The sequence below is a fragment of the Vidua macroura genome, chromosome 17 (genome assembly GCF_024509145.1).
Source record: "Vidua macroura isolate BioBank_ID:100142 chromosome 17, ASM2450914v1, whole genome shotgun sequence".
Lineage (NCBI taxonomy): Eukaryota > Metazoa > Chordata > Aves > Passeriformes > Viduidae > Vidua > Vidua macroura.
In genome coordinates this window covers 14,718,139-14,740,595 of record NC_071587.1, presented here as the reverse complement: position 1 = coordinate 14,740,595, position 22,457 = coordinate 14,718,139, and the positions used below count along the sequence as shown (strand labels likewise).

Genomic DNA, 22,457 nt, shown 5'->3' with positions numbered 1-22,457 from the left:
GCGGCTCTGGGGACGGGACACGATGGCGGCTCTGGGGACAGGACACGATGGTAGCTCTGAGGGACAGGACACGATGGCAGCTCTAGGGACAGGACACGATGGCGGCTGTGGGGACGGGACACGATGGCGGCTCTGGGGACAAGCAGCGATGGCGGCGCTGCAGCCGCTGCCCCGCCGCCAGGGGGCGCCGTGCCGGGCGCGCGCCGCGGGCCCGCTGTCACGTGCCGCGCCGGCGGCGCGCGCCCCCGCGGCCGGTCCGCAGCCGGCGCGCGCGGCCGGACGTGCCCGCCCCGGCGCCGGAAGCGGCGGCGCGCGGGGCGCCGTGGGAGCGCGAGCCCGGCAAGATGGCGGAGTGAGTGCGGGGCCGCGGGGGCGGCCCGGGCTGCGGGCCACGGCCGGGCCGTGCCGTTCCATCCCGTCCCATCCCTTCCCGCGCCGCGCCGTGCCGGCCGGGATCGCTCGTGCTGCGGGGCACGGGCGGGCTGTGCCGTGCCGTGCCTGCCGGGGGTGCCTGTCCCCTCAGGAGCGGCTCGCGGTGCGGTGCGCGGTGCGGTGCAGTGAACGGTGCGGTGCGGTGCGCGGTGCCGTGCCGTGCCTTGCGGTTCGGTGCGCGGTGCGGTTCGGTGCGCGGTGCCGTACGATGAGCGGTGCCGTACGATGAGCGGTGCCGTGCCGTGCCGTGCGGTGCGGTGCGCGGTGCGGTGCGGTGCGGTTCGGTGCGGTTCGGTGCGCGGTGCCGCACGATGAGCGGTGCCGCGCGATGAGCGGTGCGGTGCGGTGCGCGGTGCCGTGCCGTGCGGCGCGGTGCGGTGCGCGGTGCGGTGCGGTGCGCGGTGCCGCGCGATGAGCGGTGCGGTGCGCGGTGCGGTGCGCGGTGCCGCGCGATGAGCGGTGCGCTGAGCGGTGCCGAGGGCTCGGCGCTGGGGGCGGAGGGCGCGGGCCGCCGGGCCCGAGGCGCTGGCACCGGCGGCGGGGCCGTGCCGCGCTCGCCCGGGTGCGCCGGTCGCGCCCGCCGCACGGCGGGATGGGGCTGGTGCGTGAAGCGCTCAGCGGCAGTCGGCTCCGTGAGCAGGAGCCCCCAGAGTTTGTCTGACAGGGAGCTTTTAAACACGGCCGTGAGGAGTTGGTCACCGGTACGAGTTCCGTGTGGGCTGGCGGTGGGCTGGTGTGTGTGCCTGTCTGCAGTGGGCTTTGCTGTGCTGCTCCCATCCAGTATAATCACACATTATATTGTCCTGGCAGGTCTGCAAACGCCACCCATGAAGTCATCAATGCCACCCTCCACACTCTGCTGGCTGCTACGACCAAGCTGGTGGCACCTACACCTCCCAGGCCCATCCTTCCAGTTCAGACTGGAGTCCAGGCACAGCAAGAGGAGCAGTCCAGTGGCATGACGATTTTTTTTAGTCTTCTTGTTATAGGTGAATGATGACCTGAAAGTCTGTTACTCTCTGTTAACTGTAGTCTGTGTCTGAGGACATAGGCCAACTCAAAATCATAGTGGTTTATTTCTCCTCTGGTTCTCTGTGTGAAGTGGGATTTTGCACAGGCACAGGGATTTAGAGCATTTATGGTGGTGGGAGCCACTGCTTACATTGGTGCTTCTTGGTTTATTGCCAGAGTGAAGTCTACTAAATCATTAGGAGAAGTTTGCTTGTGTATTTTAAAAATACTACTTAAAAGTATATTTTACTCTTTTCCAGCACTCCTGAATCTCCATTTTTTCTCCTTCACAGCTATTTGCATCATATTGGTGCATTTACTGATAGAATACCGGCTTCATTTTTTACCAGAGAGTGTGGCTGTTGTTTCCTTAGGTGAGTAACCGTGACACTTTTATGTTGGATTTGTGTTAATCCAGGCACTGTCAGTTGTGTGCACTGGACATAATGCTCTGTTGTGTGTTAGCCATCCCTAGTAAGATACAGCAAACTGGATGCAGTGAAGAAAACAAGTAATTCACAGAGTTAAACTGATTGAAGAATAAAGAAATGAGCAGACACACAGAGACTGGCCCAGGAAAATGACACCTGTAGAGATGTCACTACCCGAGTACTTTGGCATCTTCCTCTGGTTTGCATCCTCAGGGTAGGACAAGATGTGCAGCACTCCCTGTCGTGAGGCTCCAGCCTTCCCTTTGAGGTGGTACATGTGTTGATGTTGGTGTTGGCAGATTTATGTCTGATTTATTGTGAGTGTGGGACTGCAATGTAGCTGGGGACTGCAGCTATCCCAAAAACTCACCTGGACTGCCAGATCCTTAACTGTCTCAGCAGCACCATGACAGGAGCTCTTCCTATGGCTAGAGTTATGAGAGTGTCACCCTTCATGGGGATCAAGTGTGTACTTAGTTTGGAATAAATTTGGAGTATTTCTGAGCCTATAGTTTTATGTCAGGGTAATTTAATTTATTTGTATGCTGTTGCTCCTGATTTATAAATGTGTAAATGAGGAGAAAATCAGGCCAAATACATTCTTTTCCCTACTTCTGTCTGATGTTTAAAGAACCTGTTCTGAGTGTTCCCAGCACCAGTTTTTCAGCTGTGAATTGTCTATAAGATTCTGTGATATTTTTGCTTCTCTTGCTGGTGATGCTTTCACTGACAGTTGCTCTAAAAATACAACAAGAAGACAAAGATACTTAGTTATAATCCTGAGGCAGCTCAAAGGACCATATTACTGGTTGTGCAGGTAGATTTTTTTTGATTTTGGGCTAGGCTGGTACCTTCTCTCATATTTCTTAACTGTATTTTTACAATTTCTCAGTTGGAGCAAGTGAGCTTCGTGGTGTTCATCAGTAAGTTATGCTTCCTGGAAAGCAGGGATCTCCTTGCATCTCAGGTGCTAGATTGAGAAGAGCTTGGAGCTGTTACTTGGCAGAAAGAGAAGCATGTTTTCCAGCAGTGTGACTCCCTGGATTTGTAGATAACTATGTGCTGGAAACCACATCATGTTTCTCACATAGTAGATTTTGGAGCTTCAAGCAGCATTCACTTACAAAGCCCTATGTGAGTTTCAGTATTTCTGTTCAACAGAAGAACAAACAGGTGGGTGAGGATCCTGTCCTAGGGCTGGGTGTTGCACACACCCCTCATCTCCATAGCAGCATCATCCATCAGACTTTTGTGCCTTTATGGTTCTGTGCCTGGCACAGATCAGAGCTGCTGCAGCTCATCCTGACTCACTTTGTCATCCTCGCAGGACCAGTGCTTGGTTCACTGTTGACACACTTCTCTTTCCTTCCCTCCTTACGTTGTTGCCGTGGACAGGTGAGATGTCTTGTATCTCCCTGTGTCCTGAAAGGTGCCAAAAGGACATCACTGTCCCTTCAGTATCCTTCCCCTTTGTACACAAAAAACCAAGTACAGGGTGTGGATTTGGCTTCAGATCAGGTTAGTTAACATGGCTGTTAAATAGCTAATCTAAATTTAAACATAATCCCCAATATAAAATGCAGCAGTGTAGTGATTGCTCTTGCTGGCATAGTTTGGGATTTTTTTGCAATCATTCTGTGTATCCTGGGCAGTGCAGAGCAGAGGTGTCCCTGCTCCTGCTGAGCTGTGCAGAGCAGCAGGGGCACAGACATTCTCCTCTTTCTGTTTCTTGTTACTGGCATCTCAGCTGCAGGAGAAGGGTTTTAGCTGTTGGATTTAGTATTGGTGTGCGCTGTGCTCCTGTGAGCCCCAACAAAATCCTGCTCAAGAAGCAGGAAAGCTCCTTGCCAGGGCTGTTGCTGCTGCTCAGGGTGGGTCAGAAGGAGCAGTGCTCCATCTCTTTTGTCCTGGTCAGAGGCCGTGCAGGAATGTGCTCAGTTGGGTTTTGGGGTGGACCACAGCAATCTGTCCCCCAGTGAGGTGATGTGATAGCAGCAGATGCAATCCCTGTGCGTCAGCAGGGAGTCACAGCCAGGAGCAGCCCAGGTAACAGATGTCCTGTGTCACTTCAGCCTCGTGTAGTTGGTTTATAGGCTCAGTCACATTTGCAGTACTCAGCCCTGGTGAGAGTCCAGCACCTGTGTGATCCCTGGAGCTGCCAGCTCAGAGCTGCTCAGCGACCCTCTGGTCCCGCTAATGCTCTGCACAGCTGCAAGAGCACAGCTTGACTTTCAAGTATCCAGTTTTGCCAGCAGTGCCAGAAGTGAGGTGTGTCCTGTTTTGACTTGTAAATTAAGCAAATCCTCTCAGGAAGTTATTGAAGGCTAATAAAAGTGGCAGCAGAGAAGAGAAGTATGATTTTCACAAGTGTTTTTCCTGCCATTGTCTAAGCTGCTCGGAAGCTTCTGGTTTATGTTTTCTAGAGGGTGTGTCTCTCCTGGTGGACAGGGTGGGAGTGCATTCTCTGAGGCTGGATTTTGATCCTCATCTTTATAAGTTGCTGGAACTTTGTTGGTAAAAATAGTTTCCAGAAATGTTTTTTCTCTTTGATTTGTTACTGAGTTTTAATGTTCTCAGGGAAAATAAAGGTTGTTTGCAATAAGAAAATGCCTATACATTTTTTTTTAAATGAGGTATAGATTAACTGTTATAGACTTACCCTTCTAATTAGCCCCTTGACAAAACTGACCTGCCTGATTTAATAGAAACAGCTGATCTAAACCTGCATTCATTCATTTAGTAATAAAGGAAGGGTAGTTTGTAAATGTATGTGGCATGTGAGTGGCTGTATTTGCATTCTGTCCTTCAAGGAACAGCAGACCTTTGATGTTCCTTCATTTATGTTTTCCTCTTCCTTTCCATAGAAACCATTTCATGGAGCAATTATTTCTACCCTCTGGGACCAATGCTTTCCCAGATTTCTGTATAAAAGAAGGCTTAGGCCTCATGGCTTTGTGTGTGTGACACATCCATCAGCAGTAATCCATGTGATTCTCTTTGTGAGACTCTTTTGTTAGCTACAGCATGAGAGGAGGTCTCATGAGTTACAGAAAAGCACACTTAACATGAGTTACAGGAAAGCATACTTCAAGCTTCTCAGACACTCTGTACCTTTCATTTGGAGTGTTTGACTTCTGTCCCAGTGTTTGACTGTGAAGTCTCCATTCTGTAAATTACAAAATGCAACTGTGCAGAAACACAGATCTGAAATCTGGCTAAAGACAAGTTCCCTATAACTCCTTGAAAACAATTAATGACAGTTCATGAGTTATCTTCATGACTTCCAGAAGAAATCTTGTTACAGTTTTATGTTTGAAGATGTATAGGAGGAACGAGTGCGATAACCTTTAACCACTGAGTTTGCAGCAGCCTTGATAAAATTCTATCTTCTGTATTCACATTATTTCTGCATGACATAAAACAGTGTGTAATTCATTTGGAAAATAGTTCTGACAGCGTCTCCACCCTGATCAGAGTTTGTTACCTTCTTCATTGCCAGAAAGTGCTATGATTTCATTCAAACAAAATTCACTTCTGTGGAGAAGACTGATTTCATTTAAGCTGCTTTAACTGCAAATAATATTGAAGTGACATGAAGCACAGATGCCTAACTCATAACTTCCTGATTCTTCAGCAAGAAAGGTGAAATTTCATTTGAATGCAGCTTAGATGAGAAATGGTTTTGAGTAGTTAAGCCTGTTATCTTTCTGAACCAGTGAGCATCACACTCTCAGTAGGTCTGTTTGGAGTTGGGATATCCCAAGAGACAATCTGTTGTGCAGGGAAACTCTGCAGTTATGTAATGTATTGGAAACTGGGTATTTGGGGATTAAACCCAAAACCACTCAGTGTTTTCATGGTTTGGGAATGAAACTAACTTGCTGCACTATGTTTTGCCTTGTTTTCACTTGTAAAACTGGGAGAGCTGATAAACAGTGACACATTTTGTTGCTATTTCAGAATGTTTTCTTATTCTTTCCTAGGTATCCTTATGGGAGCTTTTATAAAAATCATAGAGGCTCAAAAGCTGGCCAACTGGAAGGTATAGTTGTAACAATTAATTTTTAATTGTAGAAAAATCTCTAAATCTTACGAGAAAGGCTTTGTAATACTTGATGTTTTAGGGGGAAGTCCTGGCAGAAGTTTCTCCAAGAGCTGAAGTCTCCAGTGAAGCAAGGATTTTGCCTCCTACTGTTCATCCACATTATCAAAGCAATGAACTCTTCACTATTCCTGCTTTAATTTAAAATCTTGCAGCATTTAAACTGTGATTTTGTTTCACAGCACCAAATAATTTAGTAGACCAGTGAACTGATTGAAGTCACAGTGATTTGAATTGCCAGTTCTAAACAGGATTTTTATCAGCCAGCTGAACATCTTGGTCTAAGTAGTGGATTTTAATCCTAGCTTGCAGTTTTATATTTCTTGGCAGTTATTGCCCTAAAGAAAGATCTTTTTCTCCTTAGTTGAAATACATTAAAATGCATAGATTTTCAATCTGATGTAGCTTTTGGACTACATATTATACTTTTTTTTTGTCAACTAACTACACTGGTTCCGTGAACACTTGTTTAAACAATTACAAAGCTCAGCAGTTGTGTTGTAATATTTCATTTTTACATATGGAGTCATTAGAAGCAGTGGGGGCTGCAGTAGTTAGTGCTTTTTCATTCATGATTTGTGTCAACTGGATTTGACTTAAAATTGAAAATCAATGGCCACAAGATCAGCATTTTAAATTAGTTTCTTATGGATTAAATAAAATAATCTGAGTACGATCATGCACATAAGAAGGAAAAAGAAAGCTTCATGCTCTGATAGGAGCACTTGTTCTCTAAACATGGCAAATACTGATCAGAGCTGATGAATTACATGAGGGTTTTCTGGGAAGTGTTGGTCACATCTTGGGAGGCACTGGGGAGCTGTGCTTGCTCATGTTGTCAGCCAAGGTGGAAGGCCACAGATATCACATTATTTTTTACTTATTTGAGTTATTTTAACTGTAATAAAGCTTATGTTTTAACATAGGCTGTTGTAATGTTAGATGTGAAATTTTCTAATCAATAATTATGGACTTTATAACGTGGTTATAAATGGTTCCAAATGTACTAAATATCTTTTGTTTATCTGATAAGATGAAAAAACGAAATATTTAACTGCAGGCTGTATCCCTGTACAAAGCAAATCTTGGATCATATCCCTGCCCTGAAAACTTTGCTCTGTAATTTCTGGTGACCACGCCTTACTAAGTGTTCCTTCAGGTTCACCACTAAGACCTTGTGCTTGCTGGTAGTTCTTGGCTAGCACAGCTGATAGTCAGAGTCCTCCTGTTGTATTTTCCTCTGCTTCCGTGCAGCACAAACACAGGGCTTCCTTTCCATTGTTCCCCATTCCCTGTCCAGCTCTGGTTTCAGGGCTTTCATGGGGTGCAGTGGCCCAGCCCTGTGGGTTTGCTGTGGTGCAGTTGCAGTGCTGGCAGTGACAGGAGCAGGCAGTGGCAGCCACTGACTCAGGGCTGTGTGTGCACACTCAGGGGCTGCAGCGTTTCTCTCCAAAGGATGAGGTTTGTTTTCTAAGCCCCCCAAATCCTTTAAGATGATTATCAGTGGTACAGGCAGGAAGGAGACTTTAAAGAGATGAGTACCTCTGTTTTGAAGCTGGTGTTAGAACAGAACAGTCCATCAGCTGTTTACCCTGGGTTTAAACAAGTTAATTGGTGCTTGTGGAGGTGACAGCTCTGATGTGACAGGAGAAAGGAAACAGGTGGGTGAAGAGACTGGCCCCTCAGCTGGGATTCAGTTGCCTTCTGTGCCTGCTCTGTCAGCAGAAAAACCAGGGTGCCAGGCTGGGGGTACAGCATGAGCAGTGTTAGCCAGGGGATGAGATAAGTGACAAAGACTGAGGACACAAAAAAATAGCATCTTACCTCATGGTGGGTTCCATTTATATCACTGTGATGGCAGAAAGGAACCATCAGAATAGTACCATTCAATTCAGGCAGAAATTACATTTGCTGAGAAGAATCCAGCCTCAGGCCCCTCAGGGGTGTGTCACCTGAGCCTGGTCACCTGCAGGGGCACTGGGCTGATGATGTGATTTTCTTGTCAGGTGATGAGTTTTCCAGAAAAAATGCTTGGTCCCAATTAACCTGTTCTGTTCAAACTGGTCACTGTTCCTTGGCAGTCCTTACAGATTTCCAGACTCTCAGATAAAGTGGGAATACTTTTTGTGGAAACAAAAGATTTTTCCTTTACCATAAATAACCTGTTTCCTATGCATCTTTTTTGGAGACAATAATTTAAAATAAGTAACTCCTAATTTTCTATCACTGAATTGAAAAAGACCAATAGAAGTAGCAGCCCTGGAATAGTCTACTGTTCTTCAGTCTTCTACTTCATGATAAGAAGGGAGAAAGATTTTTCATTTTCCATCACTATTTTTTTAATAGCTTTTCTTTTGGAAGATTTGATGTTATTCCAATAATGATGATATCCCTGAAATTATAATGATTTGTTTTTGCAGGAAGAAGAAATGTTTCGTCCAAATATGTTTTTTCTGCTTTTGCTTCCGCCTATTATATTTGAATCTGGATATTCACTGCATAAGGTCAGCCCCTGCCAGACACTCATTTTGGATGTTGAGGTTTTGTTTGGAACTGATTCTGCTTTTAGTTATCTCCATGAAGCTTAGGATAATTGCATTAAATTCCATTATATTAATCATTAGGGAATGGAGAGTGCAAAATTTAAACCTCTTCACCCCAGAGTGCAGGGAGTGTAGCTTGTTGCTGATAGCTGAGTGCTGGCAAGGTGTTGGGTACAGCACAGGCGAGCTTTTCCTTGGCTGGAGAGGTTTCTTACCTCACCAGAGCTGTACAAGGGCTGCTGTGGAGGAGGAGAAGTGGGAAGGTGTAAGATCAGAAGTGGGAAAGGTGGGGTCACTCCACAGCTGAAGAAGAGGAAAATGTGTGCAAGGCTGTGACCCTTGCCTGGGGGCCCGTGTTTCCGTGGGCATTTCTCACAGCTCTCGTGCTGGCCGAGGGTTTGGTGCTCCCTTGTGCAGCCCTTCTGCTCCAGCTGTGCTGCAGGAGAGAGAGGGAGCAGAGGCCATGCTGATGCCAGGAGCTGCTGCCAGCACTGGAGACCTTCTCATACAAAATCACAGGCAATGGACTAGCAGCTGGGAAGTGTACAAGCCTTTTTCACATGCCCTAGCTCCAGCAGAGGGATTAACTTACACTTTTGCCAGGTGGGGAGTATGTCCCAAGTGCTGGTGGATATCCAGCTGTTTGCATGAGGACTGGGTTCTTGTTATGGTGCCAGACTGGGAATCAGTCCTGGGAATCAGAGGAATTGCTGTTGTCCTCAAGAGAGCTGCAGTCTCTCTAAGCAGATGCTGTGGATATGTGTCCTGGGGTACCTGGAACCAAACTGAGCCTTTGTAATCAGAAACCCAGTTGTGGGTTAGAATCTAATTAAATGGAAACCCAAACATGAGTTTTCCCTCAGGCCATTTGTACTAATTTACTTGTTTTTTTACTGTGTTCCAGGGTAATTTTTTTCAGAACATTGGTTCCATCATTCTGTTCTCAGTATTTGGCACTGCAATATCAGCTTTCATTGTAGGTGGAGGAATCTATTTCCTGGGCCGGGTAAGACTGCTTTGAAGCACTTAAGTTTGTCTGGCTGGTTGTTTGAAAGTCCCTTTTTCAAGAGCAGACAAATAGAGTGAAAGTGAATTCCTGGGTCACAAATGCAGTTCTCTGCTCTCACAAAGGCAGTGTTAGACACCCCCTTCCATGGATATTGCTGAGAGGCTGTGGAGTCTCCCTCCCTGGGAGTACTCCAAAGCTCTCGGGACACGATCCTGGGTAACGTGTTCCAGGGGCCCTGTGGAGCAGGAGGGGAGGGGAAGGTGACCTCAGGGTTCCCTCCCAGCCCGAGCTCTGTGACTCTGTGACACAGCATGTGTCATGGGAAAAGCAATTAGGACGTGAATTTTACTTTTTTCTAACTTCCACAGTCTTCTTCTTGGAAGGCTGTTCCAAAACCTGTGTTCTCTAGAGCCATCTTATACTCTACAATTGTTTTTTGGTTTTTTTTTTTTTTTTGCTTCTGTGGTTTGGTGTTTCCCATTGGTTACATGTAGACACAGATATTTATCTTTTCTCTCTGACTTCATTCTGGAAGGCCAAACATCCTATACTTTCCTCTTTGCCACTCAGATTTCTCTTCCTCTGAATGTCTTGGTTACTCTGCTCTAGTTCCCTGATCTTGGGTGACCAGAATTGTAGCAGTAGATTACTGTTTGAGGGCAGTGTTAAACTGGACAACATCATTACTGTGATTTTTTCTTAATAATGAACTCAGGATTTGATGAATAGTTTGGTTTTTAAGAACAGAAGAACACCACAGCTAATTGTGATTATGTTCTACCTATTCTTTCAGGCTGATGTAATTTATAAACTCAACATGACAGACAGGTAAGCTCTTGGGGAAATGGTGTAGTATATGAAATAAAGCTTTCTTCAGGATAGCTGCAGGTGGGAAATGCACTACAGCTGGCCACCTCTTTTGGTCAGTGTTTAGATTGCTGAGATTCAACATTGTATATGAGACTGAGAAGTAGATGGAACACTTCTATACCCTGTTTGTTACATCCTTATTTCCAAACAGTACTGTATTATATTCCATTATTTTACATTCTAGTCTATTCTGTTCTGTGCTCAGTGATTTCTTTAGAGAGATACTGGGTATTTTAACCAAACTTTTAAGATCTGTAAACCTAGATTAGTAGGTATTATTAATATATGTGATAAGAGTATAACTTCCTTGTCCACATCCTCTCTTAAAGGACAGAATAAGTTTTTCAGTATCAATAATGTAAATTTTTCAAGAACCTGGCAAGTGGCCGAGTTCTTATGACTGGAAAGAAAGTACTTTCTTATCACTGTGTAGAAACTGTAACACAAATGGGCTTTGTTACTGTTGTTCATGTAAGATACTAAGTAGGTGCTTTTCTTTCATCCAGTTTCCTCTTTTGTGTTCTCCCAGTTTTGCTTTCGGCTCTTTAATATCTGCAGTTGACCCCGTGGCTACTATTGCCATTTTCAATGCCCTTAATGTGGATCCTGTGCTTAACATGTTGGTTTTTGGAGAAAGTATTCTCAACGATGCAGTCTCAATTGTCCTGACCAAGTAAGTGCACTGGAGCCACACATGTTTATGGAAACAGTAACTACATCATTTTCTGTTAGTGTTTTGGTCTACTCTTCCATCTTCCTTTGGAACAAATTGTGTATTTCAGGGGTAAAGCTGAATCTTGTTTGGTGTTTCTGTGTAAAAAGCAATCTGTAACGTGAACTGCACGGGCAGAAGGCAGTAAATGGTTGCCTCATTACCCCTGCCTCAGTGCCTTATCTCATTGACCCTAGACAATTGATTGCTTTCTGATTGCATTATTGTCAGTTCTCTTTCCATCTGAGGGTGCTGGCAGCAGGAGCCCCACATGTCACCTGTCAGGCACAGAAATGTTCACCTTCCCAGAGCTGCTCTCTCCGTGCCATTGGCTTGTGCCAGAGTCCTGCTGTGGCTGGGGAGGAATACAGCATGTCCATGCAGTGGGGTTGTGTTTATGCTGGGGCTACCATGGGAAACATCCAGTATCCTTATCTTGTGCCTGTGATAAGCTGAAAGAGCAAAGAATGCATAGATATATCTTCATCTTACTGCTGAAGCCAGTAGATGTGACTGTGAATGTATAGAAGGAACAGCTGTGCCAAGCAGGTAGTGAAGTCTGAGTAATCTTCTAATGAATTAATTGCTTTTATTACAGTTGTGGTGCTTTCAGGGAAGATACTGAAGGCTAAAAGCAGCCAAAGAAAACACTAGCTAGAATCTGTGTGTTCTTTGCAGAGAATTTTCATGAAATACACTCCTGAAATTCAAAGAGGTTTCTCTCCTTTCCTGCAAAGAGCTGCTTTGTTTTCCTTCAGTGACCTTGTCTCTCATCCACACCTAAATATTTGATGAGAGTTCTTCCTCTTCATTTGTTCTTCTCAGAGGATCACATGAGTTTTTACCACTGTAAAATGTGTTTTCTTTTCCTTTTCCAAGTTGGAAGGTTGTTTTCAAATACTGGGCATCACCATAGCCTATTTACGCCATTCTGGGATTCTTCAGAGGAGCAAGGCTGGATTTTTAGCAGAATTAGGTTTCCCTTTGGGGATTACACTGAGGCTTGATTTAACATCTTTTGACATTCCTCTTGTTATATATATCACAGTAAAAGCCTTTTAAGAGTGGTAGCAACAAAGAAATGGGAGTCTTTTTTGTTGTTATGCTCAAAAGATGTTTGATATTTTTAGATACAGGCTTAGAATGTATAACCATTTCATTTTATTTCTCTTTTAATTGTATCTAGCACAGCAGAAGGTTTGACAAGGGAAAATATGTCAGATGTAAGTGGATGGCAAACTTTTCTACAGGCACTGGGATACTTTCTCAAGATGTTCTTTGGCTCTGCAGCACTTGGCACACTTACTGGTCTTATTTCTGCATTAATATCCTTTTTTAATTTTGGTGATATATATGTATACATTGGTGAACTGCAACATTCTAGTAGTAGTTTTCTTCCCATCTTCTCCAGCATTTCTTGGAGGATATTTCTTATTAGACATTATTTTGGTTTTATGTTAGTGTGCATGGAAGTGTATTAAAAGTGGCATCAAATTTTTATGAACATAATTAAGGTCTGAAATGTTGTATAATAGCTTATGTGCATTGGAGTGTTATAAGATACGGTAATTGGTTTGTAAATTCAAAATATATTAATTCCATTTCAATACCAATCCATTTTAACAAGCATATGGCTTCTTTTTACATACATAAAACAGTTAATTAAAAAGAAATAAAAGCTGCTTTTCCCGGGGGCCTTTGAGTCAGCCCAGCTCGTTTGTCCCTATGGATCATGTGCAGGCAGCTGAATGCAGACACTGTTCTGTTTGGATTTACCCTGGGTTATATTTTGCCTCTTCCACTGCCATGAATTGGTTGCTAAACAGCCCAGGAGCTGCTCTGCTGAGATCAGGGAGGCTGTTTGCTGTAGCCCAGACACCTTTGTTACTTTTTGGGCTTGTTTAATGCTAGCTCTGACTTCACTGTGTGAGCTCAGGGCTGTACAGCTGTACCTGTATCAGCTGGGACGCACTGCCAAACAGTTTTTTTGTAAACAAGAGGAATAGAGTGTTTGATTAAATACAGACTTATTTCCCCTTTTGATTCATCAGCCTAATTCAGCAAACTTTGAAATTATTCCATACATCACAACAAAAGAGGGAGACAGATGTTCAACACTTCTTTGACTCATATCTAAATTATACTAAGTGAAAGAGAAGAGCAGCTTATTTGTCCTTTACAGTTACTTGTGCCTCAAAAGTATTTGATTTACCTGTTTTTATCAGTATTGTAGAGGAACATCAGTAAGAGATATTTTTTTGTCTCTAGCTCTGTCTTCTGATAAACTTCTACCAGCAGTAGCTTCTATGAGAAACATTCCTCTCATAAGAAATTACTAATCTTTCCATTCTTGAGTTGAAGGCCAATATGTAGATTTTAATGGCTATTCAGTAGAGAAGTACATTAAGCATAATCTTTTTTTTTTTTTTTTTTGTAATGGAATGAACACATCAAAGTATTTCTTTCTTTTATAATTTACTTTTTCCATAACATTTCCATGTGTACGTACTAAAGCACATTGATTTAAGGAAGACACCTTCCCTAGAATTTGGGATGATGATTATCTTTGCCTACCTTCCTTATGGACTTGCAGAAGGGATCTCACTCTCAGGTGAGTTCTGACCACACTGTTTGATATGTTAAAATCTTGGTGTTGCTGTAGAAGCAGTTTTGCCTTGTGAGAAGGTTACTCTGGAGGGTCTCAGCAGTAAATCCTTGCAGAGTCTCCTGTTGGCTGCCACGTTCTTGCCCACAGGTATCATGGCAATCCTGTTCTCTGGCATCGTGATGTCTCACTACACACACCACAACCTGTCCCCAGTGACACAGATCCTGATGCAGCAGACACTCAGAACTGTTGCTTTCATGTGTGGTAGGTGCTGCCTGCTATCAAATCTAGTAGTAATAGTTCCAAATTTCATTTGCATGGAACGGTGATTCTGTTGGGAGCAGCAGAGGTGTGAATTTGCATCCAGGCATTTGTGTGTCAATGGAGCTTGTCTTTAAGAGAGGAATTCCCGAGAGTGGAGGCTGGAAGGCACTCAAAAGTCACCTTTCCTGCCACACTGGATAAAACATGCAGTAAATCTCTCTCCCATCCTGCAGGCTCCTGCTAGGATCTGCCATAAGATTGATGGCCAAATAGAGATCTCTGACTCGTGTCTTCCTCTAGTCTGTTTTTAGTTCTAGGAGATGGGGGTTGAGTGGTATTGTTTTATGGTTTTTTATATAAAAAGCTACTTGCAAAAACAGTAACCTCACATACGGAGATTTTTGGAGGTAGTGGTACAAGCAACTCAGTCCTAGAGCCTTTCCAGTTCCTTTTGCAAACCAAACCTTTGGAGAAATGACATGTTCCTGCATTACAAACATGTCCCTGATTTCTGGGGGCTGCCATGAATGAATTCTGTATTGTTTGCAGGAGGTTGCAGTGTGATCAGGGGGTGGCTTTGCTGCAGAGGGAACTTAACCTAACCACTCCTTAGTGAGCACCAGCAGCTGTCCAGGGTTTGGTCAGGAAATCCCATTTTATGTACTGTATGTAGTAATTAATAACAGGAGTAGAAAAGGTTTTCTAGAATTGTTTATTTAAATGTAATTTCTCTTTTTCAGAAACGTGTGTTTTTGCATTTCTTGGCCTGTCAATTTTTAGTTTTCCTCACAAGTTTGAAATGTCCTTTGTCATCTGGTGCATAGTAGGTATTTACTTTCTTCCATATCTTTTTAGATGCATTTTTGGTATTGGGGAAGTGGGAAACACCTTACAGTTAAAAAAATTTAGAATAATTGTTATGATTTATAGGTTTTTATAAAAAATTCTCTGTCTCCTTTCCTAATTCTTTGTCTTTAAACCGATTTCAGTGGGCCTTGGTGCAGCGACTCTGTGAATTATGTTTCACATGGGACTTGCCATTATGATGGTTAATATCAGCATGAGAAGTGTGTTCCCTTTTGCAGAGTCCAGGGAGGGCAATGTGGCTCCATTTCCAGTTGTGTACAGCAGTGTACACTGGCCCATTCAGTGCATGGTTCAAGGGAAGGATTGTTACCTACAGCTTCCCCAGAGCACAGGGAACTGCTCTGCCTGCATTGCACACAACTTCCCTGTCTAATATATACCTAAGGTGTTACACTTTCTTCTGTGTGGCATCGCTCTCTCAGGTGTAATGCAAATTGTGTAATTTTGGGGTGATTCATAAAGGAAAACAGCACAGCCCTTCAAGGATCCTGCTGACTAATTCTAGGATATTTACCTTATCAAGGTCTGTTTGTAGTGGAGCTTAAAAACAATGCTCTGAGAAAACCTTGCCCTTCTCTGAGTTAAAGTTTTCTCTGTTTGTTAATCGTTTGCCATTAAATCAACAGTCTGCTTTTTTTTTTCTTTTCTGCTCTCAAAAGTGTTGCTTCAGCGTGGGGTATGTTTTACAGCCATAGCCAGGGACATGTTGAGAAACAGGCTGACGTGCTATTTGTTTGGCTCCTGGCCTTTCTGAGCAACTGGGCCACAGGGAGACAATAGAAATACCTTATTGCCTGCTGCACCAGGGGAATGATTAAAGGAGCTGAGTGACTGAGCTGAGGAGCACTTTTACCCAAAGTAGTCTCCCTGGAATGCCTCCTGGGTTCCATTTGTTTATCATAAGTAAAGCTGCCTGGTCTCCATCAGTGACAGGTCTGATTTAGTTTCAGTTAAGCAGAGAAAATACTTCAGGAGCAAAATTCCACAATGCCCTGTGCTGAGGGGTTCTCTCTGTTGATGGAGCAGCACACCTGCCTGTGAGCAGAAAGAGCATATTCACCTTCCCCTGTAAAAGCAGCTGCAACTGGGGCCTCGTGGATGTAACACATCAAATGGTCTTTTGCTTTTATTTCTGTTTTTCAGGTGCTGGTTCTCTTTGGTAGAGCAGTGAATATTTTTCCACTTTCCTACCTACTCAACTTTTTCCGTGATCATAAAATCACTCCCAAAATGATGTTTATCATGTGGTTTAGTGGTAAGTTAAAGCTCAGAATACTGAGAACCAGAAAAAATGTTTCATCTCTTTCACTGTGTGGCCCACTCAAGGAGGAACTGGTTTTTCATTGGTTGATAAAAACTCAGCTGAACATTTGCACTATTCCGAAACCCAAGTGCAAGGAAATGTTCTCTTTCCCCTTTGTGCTGGAGCCCCACAAGAGCTTTTCTGCGTGGAGGCTGCTTGTCTCCCTAGGCCCAACAGCTCCACGGTTTGAACAGCAGTGTCTGAAAGGCACAGGCTTGTTTTAGGGTGGCAGCCAAGTGGTGGGTAACGGGCACAGGAGTGTAGAGACCCTTGAGAGGGTGCAGAATTGCTGCTGGGTTCTCCGGGTGCTCAGGCGTTGCTGTTGGTTGACTCTCCCTTGCTGCCCTGTTCTCTCCCCTGAGGATTACGTGGTGCCATTCCCTATGCCCTCAGCCTCCACCTGGGCCTGGAGCCCATCGAGAAGCGGCAGCTCATCGGCACCACGACCATCATCATCGTGCTCTTCACCATCCTGCTGCTGGGAGGGGGAACCATGCCCCTCATCCGGCTCGTGGACATCGAGGACTCCAAGCCACGCAAGAGGAGCAAGAAGGACGTCAATCTTAGCAAGACAGAGAAGATGGTTTGTTTGGGGTTTCATTCAGAGCATCACTGGGGTTTGGTGGGGGTTTTTTTCAGTTTAGACATTTTTCAGGACTAGTACATGATTTTTTACTAAAAAGTAAGATGAAGGCAGTAGAAGAAGCCAAGGTAGTAGGACAAAGCCAAGCAATATAATTTTAAAATATCCCAAAGACAGAGTTTGGTTAGTGTTTGTACAAAATATGTGTTTGGAGAAGGGGAGGAGAAATAGTCTCTTAATTCAATCCAATTACAGGTTGATCTATATAAATTAAAGTAATCCCTGGAAAAGCAGATAATAGCGGATTGAGTCATATACAGAGAGAAAGTAGTTGGTACAATGTGAGGTGGAAATTAATCATAAAAGGCAGATGGAAATTATTTTGAAAAATTCAAAGGCCATGAGAGGGTCATAATAATAGCCCTTCTCTAACTGGACTTTATTTTAAAGTAAATTCTGGCAAAGCAAGAGATCTGACAAAGCCAAAAGCCACTCTGGAACCTCTTGTGCAAAAGATGAGAATAAAAAGTATCACAGAACATTTTTTGCCTGTTTTTCTCTAAACCATTGAAGAGTATATGCAGGGTATTGTTCTGGAGGATCTTAAGAACATTTTCTCTTTGCATGAGGTTGATTGTAGTCTTCAGAATTGCCTTGCCCTGTCCACACAAGGAAGTGCAGGGACAGGGCGTGTTTGACAGGCTCATTTTCAGTGGGACAATGACAGCAGTGGTGCTTGCTGGATGAAAGCATTGTCCAGCTCACAAGAGAAAACCTGCACAGTAGAAACCTGTTCTCAGCAATAGTGACAATACAAAACATGGAACATTTGAGGTCTTTTCCCTTTCAGCATGGAAAGGGAGGCCAGGTGGCTCTGGGATTCAACAGCTGAGCAGACTGATACAGTCCTAAGCCCTGCAAGGCTGGGATGGGGATCATTTCCATATTGTTCCAGCATGGCAACTGGTTGTGATGAGGGAGACCACAGAGCAGGGGCTGAAGCAAGGAGGTGGGATGACTGCCACTTCTCTCGGGTTATTCCCATCTTTGTGATTCTTCTAGGGAAACACCATAGAATCGGAGCATCTGTCAGAGCTCACGGAGGAGGAATATGAAGCCCAGTACATAAAGCGCCAGAACCTCAAAGGGTTTATGCGGCTTGATGTCGAGTATTTGAATCCTTTCTTCACCAGAAGACTCACACAAGAAGTAAGTCTTTCTTATTTTCTTGAAGAAGAGGAACTGGTCGAGTTGTTCAAGTTGGTTGTTGTCCTCAGTACCACACAGGGCTCATCGTGCAGCCACAGACTCGTGTAGGGACAGTGGGACATCTGTGCATTGCTCATGCATAGAGAGAGCAGCTGTAACGAGCAGCTGCTCCGTAAGTTGGGTTAGATGAGCATCTCAGAGCTCCCCCAGTTAAACTTGGTGTGTGGATTTGCTGAGCTTGCCTTTAATCGTGCAGGGAACCATGAAGGGCAGCAGGAGTCACTGGCTGCTGCTGCTGCTGCTAGAAAAAGCTGCTGCCACTCGGGCAGAGTTTTTGAAGTGCTGTCACACACAGTTCCTGCCTCTTACTGTCAGTGGTCCTGGGACTCCTGGAGCTGTGCTGTTGCTGCAGAGTGCAGTTTTTATCTTGGAAATAGGCACCAGCAGTGCACCCTGTGCTTTCCAGACTGCTCACTTCCCAGAGACAAGGCTCTGAGGCTGTAAATGCAAAACAACACCTGACAGTAATTTAAGACTGAGTGGCCCCAAAGTGTAAATACTTTTTCACTCCCATGCTTCAGAAATCTGAGGCCCCTTAGTCACAAAATTCACTGTTTTTCCAATTTCCCATGGAAGCATTTTGGCTGTGGAGTAAATAATTTTGTGTAAGTGCACATTCCATCTTCCTAGCCTGCTCAAAATTACTGTTTTTCCTCTTGTTTTGTACTTTTCAAAAGTATCATTTCAGCACTTTCCTACAAAAACTAAAGTCATTTATTGCAAAACCAGAAACCAAAGTAAGCATCTGATTTGTAGTTGGTAGCCAAAAGCACAGGCTGTCATCCAGATTGCAACCAAAGGCTGGAAAAATAAGCATGTGAATCACCACGGCCACAAGCTTCCCAGTGTCCCTGGGAACACGAGGAGGAGAGTCAAAGCCAGGCCCTCCAGACAACATGAGGATTGTTGAAACACACAGAGCAGGGCTGTGTAGAGAACACAGGTGAAAATACCTGCCATCCAAAGTGTCATCTGTAGCAATAACTGCTGACTGAGCAGCTGATGAGTGTTTTCTTTGGGAAGCAGGAGGCAGTGCGTGCTCAGAGGGCAGGAGCGGATGCTGTCCTGAGGGACGTGAGCAGCCCTGGCCCTGCAGAGCCCTGGCCCGGGGGCTCTCGCTGCAGGTGACAGTGCTGTGTGCTGTGCTTTGCTTTGCCCCAGGACCTGCACGACGGGCGCATCCAGATGAAGACCCTGACCAACAAGTGGTACGAGGAGGTGCGGCAGGGCCCCTCGGGCTCCGAGGACGACGAGCAGGAGCTGCTGCAGCAGAGCGGGGCCGGAGCGCGCTGAGCCTCCCCGGGCCCAGGCTGCACCTTCACGCTGTGCTCCTGGTTTCCGTGAAACCCACGGCTCTGCTCTTGCTGTTCAGGAAGGGAAACCCACAAGGGTCAGACGGCTGGGTGGGCTGAAGGAAGAACCTTTTGCTCAGACTTCACTGCATAGCAAACTCCGTGCAGCCCCTTGCAGAGCAGAACCATCTGCCATGAAATGATGACATTGTTAAGGGGGATGGGCTCCTTCCCATCCCAAATCCTGCTGCGACCACACGCTGCAGTAGAGGGCCTGTGTGTGGCTCTGCAAAACAGAATGAATTGCACTTTACCTTTTATATATATATATAAAAAAATATATTCATTCACAGCATGAAGAGTCTTGACAGTTTATACTGTGAATTTGTTTCAGCACTAGTAAGGGAATCTGACTGGAAGAAACAGTTTATGGAATTTGCACATTTTGAACCCAGAAAAGATACATACCTTGACAGAAACAGATGTTGCACATACAGGGAATCACCTCTGAAAATGTAGTTTTGTCACTTAAGAAATCCTTGATTTCTGTTCTATGGGATTTTTTGGTTTTTATACTAAGGGATCTAATCCACAGTACTGATTATAGCATGGTTTTGGGGAAGTGAGGGTCTGTGGCAGCACAGAACTGCATTTGAAATCGTAGTTTCTTTTCTTTGGCTAAAGCCAGTTGCAGTTGGGTTTCTATAATTGTTAGTTGCTCCTTGCTGGCACTTTGGCTTCAAATCTTAGAAAAGAGCAGCTTCTGTTTTGCCTAATTTATGAAGTGTCCCTAACACTCCAGAATTCACCAGTGGAAATTTTAAGCTTCAATGAAAGCAAAAGCAGGACGTACATGAGGAAAAAGAGCCTACAAAATCTAATCCAGGTACTGAAGACTAATATTGCACGTGGCTGGAGCAGCCTCTGCTGGGAAGTGCCAAACAGCTGCCATTAAGCTGACCCATTTTTCTCTTCTGCTTACACTGTTTCAGAATCTGTTACCACTGCATTTGTTCTCCATGGCCCAGTGTCTGCTTGGCTTTGCCAACACCTGAACGTGTTTGTTGCACATTTGCCATGGTGACACATGCAGCAGTTTGCTCCCACTGCCTAATTCCTCCTTGGTCATTTGCATATCCACTGTCAGGATGTGAATTACAGTTCAGCACCCAAATCTGACATGCAAATGCACATGTTTGTTTCTGAAGATGTGAGATTGGTCTGGTTTTGCTACTGAGTTTTTTAATCCACTGCTTACCTACCAAGAGAATAAAAGTTCAAGAATGTATTCAGAATCCTGAACCTGTTGTCTGAGCAGTTTTTCAAAATACCACATCTTCTTTCCTGCTGCCCTTTCCCTGCCTGTGGCAAGGGCCTCACTGCTTGTCCCAGAGCTGGGACGCACACAGCTGGGGCTGAGCAGGCTGTGAAAGCCACGGGTGCTTGTTTCATCCATGGGGGGGATCTGTGTGAACATCGGCCTTTTTGTCACCCTTCTAGACTGAATTAAACTTCAGTTACCCATCACTCTGCTGCGTTTCTCACCCTTACACCCAGGAGCGGCTGGAAGGTCCCTGAGAGCTTCTCCTCGGGTGTTCAGTGGTGGAGCTGCTGTTACCCCGGGGGCGGCACAATGCCTCAGTCACGCTGACGTACCCGAGGGCGGCGGTTCCCGGCGGTCCCCGGCCGCTCCCGGCGATCCCCGGCCGTTCCCGGCCACTCCTGGCGATCCCCGGCGGTCCCCGGCCATTCCCGGTGGCTCCCGGCGGTCCCCGGCCGCTCCGTCAGGCCGCACCTGCCGCCAGGTGAGCTGTTCGCTGCCGCCAGGTGAGCTGTTCTCTGCCGCCAGGTGAGCTGTTCGCTGCCGCCGGGTGAGCTGTTCGCTGCCGCCGGGTGAGCTGTTCGCTGCCGCCAGATGAGCTGTTCTCTGCCGCCAGGTGAGCTGTTCTCTGCCGCCAGGTGAGCTGTTCTCTGCCGCCAGGTGAGCTGTTCGCTGCCGCCAGGTGAGCTGTTCTCTGCCGCCAGGTGAGCTGTTCGCTGCCGCCCTCTGGCGGCGGCCGGCGGCACCGCCCGCGGACGGAGGGGTCGCTCTGAAGCGATTCCTGTGAAGACGCTGGGGACGGTTGGATTTAAAACCAGCTATTCTAAAACGTAACGTAATATTGCTTTTGTCAAATCTTGGGATTAAGTGTGTGTTCTGAGAGATCTAAATTAACTCACTCATTTTGGAACCAAAAGAAATTCTTATCGTAGTGCCCAATGCTGATATTCATTTATCAATACAATGGCTTTTCTATCAGTCATTTCACAGTTTAGAGTTCTTCTCTTAATATGCTTAGAAAAGAAATATTCTTCTTTATTGACTTGGCAGTTACTTTAGATAATTTCCTATTTTATCAGACCAATATTAAACCCTAACCCTCTTCCCACAAGTTAGCTCCTCTGTCCTAACTTGATGTCATCTGCAAACCTGTGCAAGAGTAAACTTGATTTCTTAATGTTCTCAGCTAAGCACCCCAGGAGCTGCCTGCAGAGCCCCAGGTGCTGCTGCTCGGTGAGCTCTGGCTGATCCTCCAGGCTGCAGAGATGCTCCTTTGCTTTACCCACTAAAGCACCTCTGGGCTGTTTCCACAGCCTAATTCCCAAGCTGCCACAACCAGGAGTCCTTACCTGCCCTTCAGGAGCTCAGCCTTTGGGAACAGAGCAGAACTCTGCCCTGTGCTGATTAAACACCTTTTGGCTTTTCCCTGTGCCCCAGGTGAGCTCACCCACCGGAGGGGCTGCAGTTAAGGGTCAGTGGCACAGGCTGAGGCCACCCAGCCCTCGAGAACAGTGGGGCCCCAGGAGGGGACACAGCGCAGGACTAGAGGCATGTGCACCCTCAGCTTTGTGCAACAGCCAATTCTGGAGGTACAAAAGGGCCTGATTGCACAGCCCCACTGGGCATTACTGAGGGCAGCTCTGGTTTGAGCTGATGGGATCATCAGGGCTTCACCTGTCAGATTGGAGCAGGAGGTGGACGAGCTTTGGGGCGCTGCTGGAGCACAGAGCTGCTGGGGAGGCTGGTCCTGCTCCCTGGACAACACCAGGACAAGAGCTGAGATCCCCAGCTGGAAGCATTTTTTACCTTCAATTATCCACCACAGGCAGAAGGAATTAAA

General features: G+C 45.6%; 1 protein-coding gene across 3 annotated transcripts; it reads left to right on the top strand.

Annotated features, from left to right (window-relative positions):
• The first annotated feature begins 269 nt into the window (after positions 1-269).
• On the top strand, positions 270-20,598 carry SLC9A8 (solute carrier family 9 member A8). 3 transcript variants are annotated; one of them, XM_053993078.1, is made up of 16 exons: positions 270-352; positions 1,243-1,421; positions 1,737-1,817; positions 5,858-5,916; positions 8,397-8,480; positions 9,424-9,525; positions 10,322-10,356; positions 10,928-11,071; positions 12,297-12,435; positions 13,616-13,721; positions 13,866-13,982; positions 14,723-14,805; positions 15,993-16,104; positions 16,515-16,735; positions 17,798-17,944; positions 19,166-20,598. In XM_053993078.1, exons 1-16 carry the CDS (start codon positions 345-347, stop codon positions 19,295-19,297), a joined length of 1,749 nt encoding a protein of 582 aa, XP_053849053.1. In that variant the 5' UTR covers positions 270-344; the 3' UTR covers positions 19,298-20,598. The 3 variants fall into 3 exon arrangements, with proteins under 3 accessions (XP_053849053.1, XP_053849055.1, XP_053849054.1); XM_053993079.1 differs by lacking the exon at positions 270-352 and adding an exon at positions 1,027-1,133; XM_053993080.1 differs by lacking the exon at positions 19,166-20,598 and having other exon boundaries at positions 16,546-16,735; positions 17,798-17,906.
• The last annotated feature ends 1,859 nt before the right edge of the window (positions 20,599-22,457 follow it).